At 37.4% G+C, this 14161-nt stretch overlaps 1 protein-coding gene across 8 annotated transcripts in view; it reads left to right on the top strand.

Moving 5' to 3' along the window:
• Window positions 1–14161, top strand: part of CPEB3 (cytoplasmic polyadenylation element binding protein 3) — a 196195-nt gene that overhangs the window by 88209 nt on the left and 93825 nt on the right. For 6 of the 8 annotated variants that reach the window (XM_047825969.1, XM_047825971.1, XM_047825970.1 and 3 more), the window contains one exon: window positions 11703–11726. The exons of the other annotated variants lie outside the window; for them this stretch is intronic. In XM_047825969.1, the coding sequence (XP_047681925.1) occupies window positions 11703–11726 (24 nt within the window). The remainder of the gene's footprint in view (window positions 1–11702; window positions 11727–14161) is intronic. 8 annotated transcript variants of the gene reach the window in all.

Genomic DNA, 14161 nt, shown 5'->3' with positions numbered 1-14161 from the left:
AGCCAGCTCCTTGGGGAAGGGCTCAGCTGAGAGGAAGTGGCAGAGGGCGAGCTGAACACATGACGCTTTTATGCCAAAATGGGAAGAGAGCCAGGTTTTCTAGAATTCCAAATGGAATTTTCCCAAGTTTGAAGAGCACATTGTATTCCTGTGTACTGTGAGTGGATATAAGTAAATAATTTTTTAACAGAGCAATAAAATGGTGCAGGAATTATTTTGAGATTCTCAGATTGAAGACATGGTCTCTGAGTATTTTGAACTTTCATTTTTTTTTTAAAGTTTTTTAAATGCTTATATTTTAGAGAGAGACAGAGACAGAGAGAGCAGGGGAGGGGCAGAGAGAGAGAGAGGGAGACACAGAACGTGAAGCAGGCTCCAGGCTCTGAGCTGTCAGCACAGAGCCCGACATGGAGCTTGAACTCCTGAACCATGAGATCATGACCTAAGCCAAAGTCAGACACTTAACCGACTGAGCCACCCAGGTGTCCCTGTATTTTGAACTTTTAGAAGACAAGATCTAGTGCTGTTGGCTTCCATCTGAACAGATTTAGAAGTAAAATCATTGTACAATTGTGGCATGAATATATTATAAAAAATGGCTAATTTAAAAATGAAAAATAGTAATTATAGAGATATGCAATATTCTATAACTTTTAAGTTTATAACTTTTAAGTTATAACTTCAACTCAAGTTTCAAACTATTTTGAGTGGATGCTGTTTATGAATGTGGTAGGGGACCTAAAGGCATTGCTGTTTTGTTTTGTTTTGTTTTTTTTAATTTTTTTTCAACGTTTTTTATTTATTTTTGGGACAGAGAGAGACAGAGCATGAACAGGGGAGGGGCAGAGAGAGAGGGAGACACAGAATCGGAAACAGGCTCCAGGCTCCGAGCCATCAGCCCAGAGCCTGACGCGGGGCTCGAACTCACGGACCGCGAGATCGTGACCTGGCTGAAGTCGGACGCTTAACCAACTGCGCCACCCAGGCGCCCCCGTTTTGTTTTGTTTTGACCTTCTCATTTTACAGAGGGGGCAGCTGAGGTTCCAGAGACTATGTGAATTGCGTAGGGTGACGTGAGGGAGTCAGGAGCAGAACCTTTTGCCTCCAGGTTGAGGGTAATAACTTTTGCTTTAAATACGTAACTATTAAGAGTGATTATATTATTTTTATACTAGTTTAGCACAAATACATTCTTGTCTTTGGGAAAATTGTTTTTCTAGTATTACTTGTCACCCTAATTTTGCTCTGAATACTAAATAAAGCCTCTTTTCCTGTCAAATAGAGTGATAAACCTGGTCTGCATGTCCTGACATTGAACATTGTAAGTAAGTGAAGCCTGAAATATTCTTGACTTATTAATTGGATTTTGGAAGAAGTTCCTTGTGTGTGTGAATATGTCTAAAGTGCTAGGAATTGGGTGCTTCCAACCCAGTAATAAAGATGTAGGAAACTGAAAAGTTACCTACTTTCCCCTGCAGACCTCCCTGTTTGCTTTCTCCACTTGTGTAGGCAGTAGAACCTGGACTTCCCATTTATAGGACTCATCACACTTATAATTGACTATTTAATGCTGGTTTTTCTCTTTAATATGTATGCTTCGAGAGAGCAGAGATTAGCTTTTATTCACAGCTGTTCACCAGCTTCAAGTACAATGCCTAACCTATTCAGTAGGTACTCAATATTGGAGACCAGCAGAGAGGGAAAGATAGCTCCAAGAAATTGTGAAAAGCATAGTGTAACAGCCTTAGAGAATATCCAGTCTACCATAGTTCCTTTATAAAAATTTGTTTTTAATACTTCCTTTTGGAAGATGGTAATAACATATTTGGATCTAGCAATTAACAGTTGATTAAGTGCTTTCGTAGACCTCTGTGCCTTTGTAATGCATTTATGGGTTGGCAGGGTATGGTCAAAACCTACTTTCCTGAACACCAGTTTTATCCCCTGATTCTTCTCTTATCCAAACAAAACATGGGTATGTGATGGGGTAGCATATGAAATTGACATGCAGTTTTTTTTTTAATTTTTTTTAACATTTATTTATTTTTGAGACAGAGAGAGAGAGAGCATGAACAGGGGAGGGTCAGAGAAAGAGGGAGACACAGAATCTGAAACAGGCTCTAGGCTCTGAGCTGTCAGTACAGAGCCCGACGCGGGGCTCGAACCCACGGACTGCGAGATCATGACCTGAGCCGAAGTCGGACACTTAACCAACTGAGCCACCCAGGCGCCCCTGACATGCAGCTTTTAAGATAAACCTGGAGACTTTAAGGGGTATCCTAAGATTTCAACAAGTTTTAAGAATGCTTCATTATTTGTTTCCCTCTGCTTTGGGGGAAGTTTGATAGAAAAGCTGAGAATCGTGTCATTCATTTCATCTTTAGCGCAGCCTTATTTAAAACATGGCAGGATCTTCCTTTTCTGAAGAAGGTAAAGGAACTTGCTGATGTCATATGGCCAACTAGTAGCCACCTATGGCTTGGACAGAGAGATTATTCCTTAATCTAACGTGACTTCTACTCTTGGATTTTTCCCAAAAAGATCACTCAGGTTTCATTTAGCTTCTTTAGTAAGAGTTAGCTAAATAATACTTTATTGATTGTGGAGAATGAATGTACTTGCAGAGGTGATCAGTTTTATTTTCAAAACATAGTCTCCCTTGTTAATGGAAGGAGTTTTAACTACTCTTTCACTCAGACCTTTAGTATGTGCAGATGAGTGTCTTAAATTTGAACAACGACTTGGTATGCACATGATCCCTAGGTAAAATTAAGGAGGTGAAACTTTGCCTTCTTTTCTTTGTTATCCTATGCACAGTATAGTGGGGATAATGCAGTGTTGGGAGGGCCAAACATCTGAATTTAAATCCTGGATCCATCACTTACTTGCTCTGTGACCTCGGACAAGTTACCTAATTTTTAAAATTAAAAATAATTTTTAAAAAATATTTATTCATTTTTGGGAGACAGGGAGATGGAGTGCAAGCAGGGGAGGGGCAGAGAGAGAGAGGGAGACATGAATCTGCAGCAGCTCCAGGCATGGAGCTATCAGCACAGAGCCCGACACAGGACTCGAACCCACGAAGTGCAGGATCATGACCTGGGCCAAAGTTGGACGCCTAACCGACCGAGCCACCCACGTGCCCCTGTTTTTTTAAATTTTAAATGGAGTTTTTAATCTCTTCTTTACAAACAGTAGGGTCAAGTGTGCAATGCTCCTGTTACCAAACCTGGCAATAAATACACACTTAACAAATGCTAGCCTCTGCTTCTTCCCTCTTCTACCTCTAGTTTCTCCTTTCTTCCCCTTTGGGTTAGCAGTAATTCTTAATTCCAGTTATACAATCAAAATGGGAAAAAAAATAGAAAATACCTGTGACCCAACATCAGAGACTGTAATTTAATTGATTTGGGATCAAGCTTGGCTGTGAGGTGTGGACAAGAGGTGGATGGAAAAGACCACAATTAGAATTTACCTCTTGGGAGATCCAGTGCTGCTACTCCGACTCCTTGCCGATGTCTCTGCATGAAGGCATCATGTAGCATAAGGACTGTGCTGTGCACTCCCTCCTATTCTTTCTTCCCTGTCGAAGCTTGGTCTGCCTTTATTGTGCTCTAAGATTTTCCCAAGTTCAGGTCAGAAGAAGAAGCTGTTTTGGGGAGGTCAGGGCAGGGGTGAGGGGAATGAGCAGCTCTCCATGTTGCGGGAGCTCTTCCCAAATTCTCAAGTCAGTTCCTTTCCATAACTTTCTTCCATGAAGGAACCCTCCTTCCCGCACGAGAAGAGCCTTATTGATAGGGAAGACACAAGGAACAGTGACCAAGGGGCTGGGCCTTTGGTTCTGCTTATGCTCCTGAGCACACTGGCACCCATTTTGTTTACCCTCTCTTCTCTCTGTATAGTTCCTACTTTATTTGGAGTTCAAAAATGTAGAATTAGCAAGTGTTGGCTGTCCTGAACAGTCTAGAAATTGAGTATTTATATGTTTGAAGAGACCTCATGAGACTTTGACATAGTGGTTCAGAAAAGATGGTTTGTTGAGAATATATGCCAAATATTTGGGTGCATACCTCTATAATAGGCCTGACCTGATCTGGACACATTGATCTGTGTAAAATATAATATACTCTGGCATGTGATTAGAATTCTCAGGACTTTTCTTGATATCTTCCCCTTTTTTGGGGGGGAGGGGCAGTTATTCTATCATTTAGTATCGTTCTACTGAAATATAAGTAAGGTGATAGTTACTCGCTGTGGAATGCTATTAGGCCACAGATGTGAAGGGCATAGACATCACCTGATGTGGGGAGATGTGCATGCACACTCTCTCCAAGTAGGGATAACAGAATAATGCAGAGATTCTTTAGGTTTGTTTCCAGAGAAATCTTGTCAGATACAACAGACTTAGATTGATTTTCTTTTGCTTTCATGAGGAGTTTAGGAAATGAATTTAGAAGTTCTGAAGTGATACTTTGATAACATACCATACACTGAGACTCCATAAGTAACCTATATGGTAAATGTACTTTGGAGACTAACCTAATACTGGGTGTGAATGGACACTGCAAGATGGTATAGAGAAGCCTTGAACTTACATTTTGGGCAAGATGGAAAAAATAATAGTGGATGGAAATGGACAGAGGAGTTCAGGGGTTCTTACGGGGCGGAATAGATGTCAAGACATGGATATCTAGATTCTTATGCAGACTAGATAAGTACTTATATTATATTGATACTATGGGAAAAGTGGACTGAATTGGTGTGACTAAGATGAGGATTTGAAACGTGGTTGGGGTCAGATGGTGAAGGGCCTTGTTTTCATGAGAAGCTTGCACAGACAAGTGTCTTCCTGGAAAATTACGTTTATCCAAAGGAGAATGTTCAAAATGATATGGATTATGAAAAACCATTTATTATGAAGAGTAATTAAATGTATTTTTGTTATAGAAAAGGGAAAACCAAAAGATAAAGCAACGACCCTCAAAACTGGGATTAGGCTGGGATCTATTGTTAAGGAAAATAGAGAGATACATATTAGAAGGAACTTTCTACCTTGTAAGAAGGGTCCTACCATAGAGTATAGATCTTTAGTTTTCTAATCTTGTTCTGTGGAACCCCAGCATCCAAGGAGCTACTTTAAAGGCCACTATGGGAGAAGGGTACATGACAGGTTGGGCTCTGGATCCCGGTGCTGCTCCGGGGAACAAAATATTTCATATCTGTTGGAGTTTGTTTTGGGGAGGAGAGAGAGTTCTGCTGGGAAAAAAACAAGACTGGAAGAGGCTGAAGTGAGTCTCCTTAGTCTCATTTTAAAGTATTCTAGCTGAACTAGGTCGAACACCTTTGTTTTGGTTACACAAGTAATTCCTGTTTTGTTTGGGAGATTGACTAAAAGTCTAGGGTTCCTATAAGATTTTTTAGGCAGTGAAGTAGAACATTGCAAAAACTCAATTGTTTAGGATGCAGGATACAGTTACATATGTTATTAATGACCATTAGATTTTTCTGACCAATCCATAAAAATGCCTATTAAAAATACTGATTTTAATTCATAAAGTAACAGCTTTAAATGTAATGACTACCAGAAAACAATAGTGCTGTGGTAGTAATAATGAAATAAAACAAAAAAATTGGGGTGAGAAGTTCCCTTTTTTATTAAACTTGGATTATGCTACTAACAGCAAATACTTTTAAAGGATGATGGGGGTGCCTGGGTGGCTCAGTTGGCTAAGCATCTGACTGTGGCCCAGGTCATGATCTCGCGGTTCGTGAGTTTGAGCCCGGCATCGAGCTCTGTGCTGACAGCTCAGAGCCTGGAGCGTGCTGCAGATTCTGTGTCTTCCTGTCTCTCTGCCCCTCACCTGCTCATGTTCTGTGTGTCTCTTTCTCTCTCAAAAATAAAGATTTTTTTAAAAATTTTAAAAATAAATAAAGGATGATGAAGTAGTAATTCTAAAGGGAATTGCCGAGTGCTTTCAAGGACTGAAATACTGGCTCTTCAGTCTTGATAGCTAAGATTACTTTACTAGGGCTGCATAGGCTGGATGGCTTGAACAGCAGAAATTTATTTCCTCACAGTATGGAGGCTGGAAGTCCAAGATCAAGATGTCAGCAGGGTTGGTTTCTTCTGAGGCCTGTCTCCTTGGCTGGCAGAGGGCTGGCTGCCTTCTTGCTGTGACCTTACATGGCCTTTTCTGTGTTTCTGGGCATGCCTGGTATCTCTTCGTCTTATAAGAACACCAGTCTTACTGGATTAGGGCCCTATCCTTATGACCTCATTTAACCTTAATTACCTCTTTAAAGATCCTGCCTTCAAATAAGTCACACTAGGGATTAGCACTTCAACCTATGTATTTTGAGGGTACACATTTCAGTCCATAACAACCGATGAATTGATAAATTGTGGTATTTCCATACTATGGAATGTTACTCAGCAATAAAGAGAAACAAAATATGAACACATGTAACAGCATGGATAAAGCTCAAGAACATTATTCTAAGTATAGGAAGTCAAACACATTGATTGTATTAATATGAAGTTGTAGAAAGGGCAAACAAAACAGTACAGAAAGCAGATTATGTTTGCCAAGGACCATGGTTTGGGGGATTGGGTCAACAGCAAAGGGGCACAAGAAAGTTTTTTAGGAAGATGAACTGTTCTGTAGGATAGAACTCAGTGGTGACACGACTATATATAATTATCAAAAGTGGCCAAACTGCTGTTATCAAACTGTCCAAATTTACAGGGAATTAGTTTTACTGAATGTAAATAATACCTCAACTTAAAGAATAAATGGTTTAGAACCAATGTGGACTGGATTCAGTCCCAACTTTGCATAGCTGAACAGCCTGGAGCCCGTCATCCTTTCTGGGCCTCCGTTTACCCATCTGAAAACGTATATTATGATAGCTGCTCATGTTACTTTTTAGGATTGCAAATTGAATAGAAAGATTCGTCTGAGAAAAATGGGTAAGAATCAAAATGAGAAGAGTAGGAGGAAGAGATTTTAAAACATCCAAATACTTTATGTGAATATAATAGTTGAAAATGTATCCCATCCTTTCAAGCATCGTTTTTACATGTAAGTTCATATTGTTTATGGAAAAATTGATCTCTTTTCAATTATAATTTGCCATATCTGAGAATCATTGGACTAAAACTGTCTTCCCTGTCGTTATAAAGACAAAGAGAAGGAGCATTTATGGAACAAACTCCATCACTCCTGCTCTTTGGGAATTAATCTAATTACAGAAGGGGGAGCATTTTTGTACCACCTTTGAGATCTTAACCCATCTTAGGTGGAGTTTTTTGCATGACTAATACTTAGATGGAAGCTGAAAGGGACCATTAGGTGTTTGAATAGAATTTAATTTTACATACTGAAATGGTATTCAAAACATAAGTTCATAAGGTGTTTTTAAGCAACTGATTTTATAACAAGGAAAGTAATTAACAATTTGTTCCTGCAGTTGACTTTTAACAGTCTTGGCAAATATTTCCAAGCCAGTTTTTTAAATGTTGTACTAAGGTCTTTATCTTGTTCATTTGTTTTACATCAGTATAGCATCCTAGGGACTGCTTAAGTTCCTGAAATGGTGCATGCTACTTTGATACACAATAGAACAGAGATCCTTCTCTCTCTGGCCCTCTTCCCTTTGTCTCTCTATCTCATTTTTGAGCCTCTGTGGTGGAATCTGTATATGATGTTACTTTGCTTAGAGAAACTTTAAATTTGGGTGAATCTATGTAGCTGAAGAATTAGTTTAGGTTTTAAATCAGATCATAACATGCCCTTGAGGAATCACTTGTATGACTGCAGCCATTTAAGACCCAAGTGTAGGTCAAGTCATAAGAGTAACAGGTAATTCATTTTACTTTATTGCCTCATATGCTTAATAAACCATAACATTAACATGAGAGTACCATTCACAATGTACTAGTCATTGATCATGTAAACTTATTTTTAGAGTAACTCTGTTATATCTCATTGTAAAGTACATGTACCTTTTTATATTTATTCTGATATATTAAAAATCTTTAATTTTTCAATTTTGAGTTATTCAAATTTATGACTTTTTAAAAAGATTTTTTTATTTTTAAGTAATCTCTACACGAAACATAGAGCCTGAACTCCCAACCCTGAGATCAAGAGTTGCATGCTCTACTACAACTCTTACAGCCAGGCACCCCCAGATTTATGACTTAAAGACTATAAAAATGTTAGCATTATGGACTTTCTGCATTAATCTTATAACCTTTTATCCCAGTGAATCAATTTAAAAATAAAATTTTTGTAATGTTTTCATTTTTATTAATAGAACTATAATATACATCCAAACAATGCACAAATCATAAATATATAACTTGATATACTATTACAAATTGAACGCACCCATATAACCAGTACCTGGATCAAGACCAAAACATTACCATCGCCCCAGAACCCCCCTCAGTCTGCCTTCTAGTTAATACCCTTAGCCAAGGGTAACACCTACCACAATTTCTAAAAATTAAATGTAATTTTTTGTGAGTTCTAAAAGTAATATATGTGAAACGGTGAAAAGAACTTTATCTGTAATGATGATGATGATGATTAAATAAGAATTAAAGTTCTTAGAGGCACTGCTTAGAATACATATCATGTCTTATATCTGGTATAAATCCATACTAGCATATAATGTACTATACAAATGGAATTAGTCATATTTACTCCCCCCCCCCTTTTTCTTTCTATGTGGGATCATTTTGTGCAGACTCATGATAAGTTTATTTTTCAGTATTCTTGTTTAAAAATCATATTTGTTCTCAAGAGAAGGCATTACTTTTGTGTTCCCAGATTTCTCTCCTTGGTGTTCATTTCATTACATCTCCTTTAGGGAAGAGTTTGACTCTAATTAGTCTATTTGCAAGTGGCCCTCGTATGAGCAAATCTTTAATCACCCAACAGAGGTGGCATACATTCTAAAGGCCATCAAGGCATTTGTTACTCCTTCCCTTGATTACACACACAGCCAACAACATATATTTGTTGAATACCAACTTGGTATAGAGCATTCTACCAGGTGCATTAGAGGATAGTAAAAGATATACAAGATAATGACCTTGGTCTCTAGGCATTTAACAGTATAGTGAGGTGGTTGCAGGTGTGGACTCTGGAGCCAGAGTGCTTAGATTCACCACTCACCACTTCCTAGCTGTAAGATTTTAGGCAAGATACTTAATTTTGTGTCCCATTTTCTTCATCTATAAGAAGAGGCTAATAAGAATTCTTATTTCATAAAGTTATGGGGTATATTAAATGACATTGATACGTGCAAAGCTTTTGAACTGTTCTGGAACATAGCAAGTACTAATTAAGTGTTAGCTGCTATAATAATAATCACCATAGGGATGATAGATAAAATTCTGAAATTAGGACCAGGTTTGCACATAATTAAATTACACAATGAATGATGAAAACAAATTGAAGCTTCTCACAAAACTGCTTTAAATTGGTTGCCTATCCCTTATGCTGTCTTGCCCCTGTATCAGTCACCAAGCTGACATGAACCAATTTACTGTCTTTTTGATAAGAAATGAAAAAAAAATCCATAAAAATCATGAACTGTTTAAAGAAGCTTTGATTAAAACTCCCAAGTATGCTTTTGCAAGCCTTACCCATCTCCTCAGCTCAGAATGCTCCTCCTCACCCCCGAGACTGACTGGATCTATTCACTTCATGTTCTCTATTACCTGAAAATTTGGCAGTTGAAGACTCAAGTGAACAGCATTCTCCTTATCCTTTAGGGGTGTTAAGGTCTGATGAGTCATTTGTACCTTGGTATTGTAATCAGATTCTTTTTCATTTGAGCATCTGGCCAAAAATCAGATATAATGAAAGAATGGGAATTTGTTGTTTGGGAGAGAAATGAGTAATTTTGAAATACAGAATGTTTTATTTCCTCTCTAAATAGAGGTTTGTGGTGGGGGTTTTGGGCAGTATGACATCATTGGGGATGGGAGAAGGGACAAAGAAATAGGTGTACAACATCAAAGCATACTTAATCTCGTAAGCATACAAAGTCCTCTTAATCTAATAGTGCTGTCTATTAGTATTAACTCATCCCTATTATTATAAATGAAGTAGGCTTTTGGGGGGCCAAACTAGGAAACTACCACTTACTGCATGGTAGTTATGTAAGGAGATGAATTTTACATGGGGAGATATTTATGCAAATATATTTATGCGGGGAGATGAATTCCAGGTTCCCAACAACGAAAAGGATAAAAATTCCTTAATTTTTACTTTTTTTGGAATGTGTTCCTTTTGTAAGTGATGTAAACAGTACTGCTGTGTAAATTCAGAAAAGGTTGTGTTTTTTTTAATTGAAGGTTATAGTGATGGGAGAAGTTAGGGAGAAAGTAGGGCTTGAACTGGAAAATTCTTTTTAATATTTATGTAATGGGAAAGTGAAGAGGCCAAATGTGTGTAGGCGAGGGTATGATGTCTGAAGAAAAGTGGGAACTAGCAGGCCAACTGGTATTTCAACTTTCTAGCTGAAAAGTCTGAATTCTTTTTCTAGGAGAGAAATCGTTTTCTTCAGTGCTACCGTATACTGCAAATGTAACCGCAAATTATCACTGTTTCTTGTTTTGATTTGTTTTAAGCTAATATTGTAACATGTTATTGACACTTTAAAAATGGATTAAATAGAGTTCTCATTTGTTTTATAGAACCTGAGTTTTCAAATTTGAAAAACTTTCTACTTTGAAAGTTATTTTAGATGACAGGATATCCTTGCAATATACATATACATATACATATACATATACATATACATATACATATACATATACATATACATATACATATACATATGAATGATACCATAGTCTAGCTCTAGTAAATGTTGTAATAATGCATTCTGTGGGCCTTGAGTTTTGAAAGGGAAGAAAATCTTCAAAGCATTTTATTTTTCAATATGCCCTGGGATGTACCCAGTACTGAATCCCTTTCTACTTTTTCAGTTCACTTCTTAGGTGAAAAAGATGTGGTTTTCCCCCCGTTTGTGATACTGTGTGGAAAGTAAATGGGGAGACCAAAGAGACTTCACTGAAATTTTCACACAGACACATCACATTCTGTAGAACCAGAGTTAATTGTGCATTAAATTTCTATATAGTTTTTAGGGGACTCTTTATGGGGTTTATATGTAGGTGTGTGTGTGTGTGTGTGTGTGTGTGTGTGTGTGTGTGTGTGTGTGTGTGTATGCGCATGTGTGAAGAAATTCAGTGTGACCACCATACACTACAGTTTTTAATTTAGAATGAATGTTTTCCTTTAAAGTGATGTCTGATGGTAATACAGCACAAATGAAGATTGATTAATCAGAAAAAAATTTAAAAGAACTCTGTCTATATCTGATACAGATAATGGACCACAGCATAAATCCCTATAAGACTATGTAACTTAAGCACCCATTGTATCTTTGTCAGTGGCTGCCATATCCAGGTGAATTTCTCTTTAAGATTATGTTTTAACTTGTGCTTCATAAAGGTTTTTCTTTTTTTTTTTTAATATATTATCTCTGCAGTCGAGTTGAACAGTATCTCCAGATTAATTCTGAAAATACTTAGAAAAGGTTTATGTGAATATTTTTTTATTTCTAAATTCACCATTTTGATAAAGATACCCATGGTTTTCTTCTGTGTTTACATGCAGCCAGGAGCTATGGGCGGAGACGAGGTAAATTTTTTAATGAGATCTTTTGCTTGCCAAATTGTGAGTAAATATGAGTGTGTGTGTGTTTATACCTGTGTGTGTGCAAAACAATAATTATTGTGTGGTATGATGTTCTAGCTTATTTTAGCAAAATAATTCTCATCACTTTCATTATAGTTGTTTTTTGTTGTTAGTTGGTAGTTTGTTCTTTTAATCCTAATATAGACATAGCAAAGACTATTTCTACCTGGAAATTTTTGTTACGTGATTTATTATGATCTTGAGAGAATAAAGGCCAAGCATAATTTTGTGTGTGTGTGTGTGTGTGTGTGTGTGTGTGTGTGTGTGTGTGTGTTTTATCCACTGTGTTCTTTTCATACTATTTAGAAAGCAAAAGTTAGGTTTTAGAGGGCAATTCTTGATCTTAGTAGATTTACTGGTGAATTCTTTAGTGTTAATCCAGAAGCAGATTTACCTTGAAGGTAGAGAAGCTTAAGTTGTAGGGACCCTCACTTTCAAGGGGACTCCCTCTTTACCTTATTTTTGTGTTCTTTTTCTTGAAGCAGACCCCCAACTTGTATAGGCTCTAAGCCCCATAAACTTGCATTGTCTCCTGATCCCACTCAAACAAAATAATACTGCTTTTATTTGTATAATGCCATTACCTTTCTACAGCATTTTTCTATCTGTAATTCATTCAAATAATTTTATTAAGTTGGTAGGGTAAGCCTAATGTAGTGTTTTGAAGGAGTATGAGATTTAGGGTCAAAGACCTAGTTTGTAATCACTGCTTTATTGCTTCTGTCTGGTATCTTCATCTGTAGATTATGAGGTAATAAAGCCAATCTTGTCCAACCTTAAGAGTGTTAGTGAAGTTATAGTGTAAAAAATGGGAGAGGAAAACCTATTTGTGTACACTAAAAGCATTCCACCAGTATAAGCTGCTTTGGGACTCACTTGCAGAATCTGGGAGAGATGAAGTGATTTACTTGCTATGTGGTCTCAAGTTAAAGTCAGAGCCAGATCTGGAACCTTTGTCTTTTGGTTGCTTATTGAGTGCTGTTTACCTTTCATCAGGATATCTCTGATGTTGTAATTGAGTTTTAAAAAGAAGTTAATAATATTACATTCATAGTATTTTATTATTGATTCCACAGTAAATATTTTTTGAGTAGATGGATATTGGCAGAACCTAATAAGTATTTGAACTACCATTGAAAACTTCTTTCATGATGGAATCGTATCATCAGTTTTGTTTTTAAATCGTGGTGAAGAAAAACATTTGTGTAGTTGATTATTTTTTAGCTGTAGAAATTACCATTTAATATTTTTAACCTTCTTGCTTATAAATTGAAAGCATAGATAATAGTATTACTAGAAATCATTCTGTACTATACATATAGTTTTTCATTTTGGTAGCAAATTGATCACTCTTGAGAAGGAATAAGGAAAGGACACTTTAAAAAAAATTTTTTTTAACGTTTATTTATTATTGAGAGACAGACAAAGAGCGTGAGCAGGGGAGGTGTAGAGAGAGGGGGAGACACAGAATCTGAAGCAGGCTCCAGGCTTTGAGCTGTCAGCACAGAACCCGACGCGGGGCTTGAACTCACAAACTGCGAGATCATGACCTGAGCCGAAGTTGGTCGCTTAACCAACTGAGCCACCCGGGCACCCCAGGAATGGACACTTTTGTACAGAAAACAGACACCATCTGGAGGGTAGACAGCAGGGACTAGCGTCTCCACTTCTTACGTACCGATCAGTTACCACATCTTGCCAGAGTTTTTCCTCTAGTGTCTCAGGCCTCATTTCTATTGTTTCTTTCTGAAACACCACTTTGTCCATGTCATGCTCCTCTTCCATCTAGGACCCCCATCATCTGGCTTCTCCCAGTTTCACCAGCCTCATTGTCTCAATTTTTTCCATCCCACCTTCCCCTATCAGTCTCCGTACTTTCCCACAGCCTGGCCATCGTAAGTACTATCCACCCTTCCTCTCATTTCCTTATCTAAAGCCTATCCTTACGAATTTAAGCCTTCTCTCTCCCAGGAAGCCTTGCCCAGTGCCTTGTAGGCAGCCTTTTCCTCTGCTTCTACTGTCTTACGTTCTTCTTGTCTTTTCTGTACATTCTGATTCTTCCACTGGAGAGAAGTTCTTTGAGGACAATTGTGTCTTATGCCTAGTACTGTGACCTACATATAATTAGCACTTATTAAATGTTTATGGATGAGGATTGTTTTTGAAGTAACACCCTACGTCTATGCAGACCAGAGTATAGCATCCTATTTTTAAACAAATTATTTTACTTTTACAAATTATAGTATATTAAATACCAGACATCAAGAATATTAAGATCACTTGTAATTTCTAAGGTCCTGAAAAAATTACTCTTCTATTCTTGTTACCTTCCCCATATCTATTTGTAAAGTTTGACTTAATTGTTTTCACAAACATGG

Source organism: Prionailurus viverrinus, chromosome D2 (assembly GCF_022837055.1).
Source record: "Prionailurus viverrinus isolate Anna chromosome D2, UM_Priviv_1.0, whole genome shotgun sequence".
Classification (NCBI taxonomy): domain Eukaryota; kingdom Metazoa; phylum Chordata; class Mammalia; order Carnivora; family Felidae; genus Prionailurus; species Prionailurus viverrinus.
This window is presented reverse-complemented; position numbering and strand designations above follow the sequence as displayed.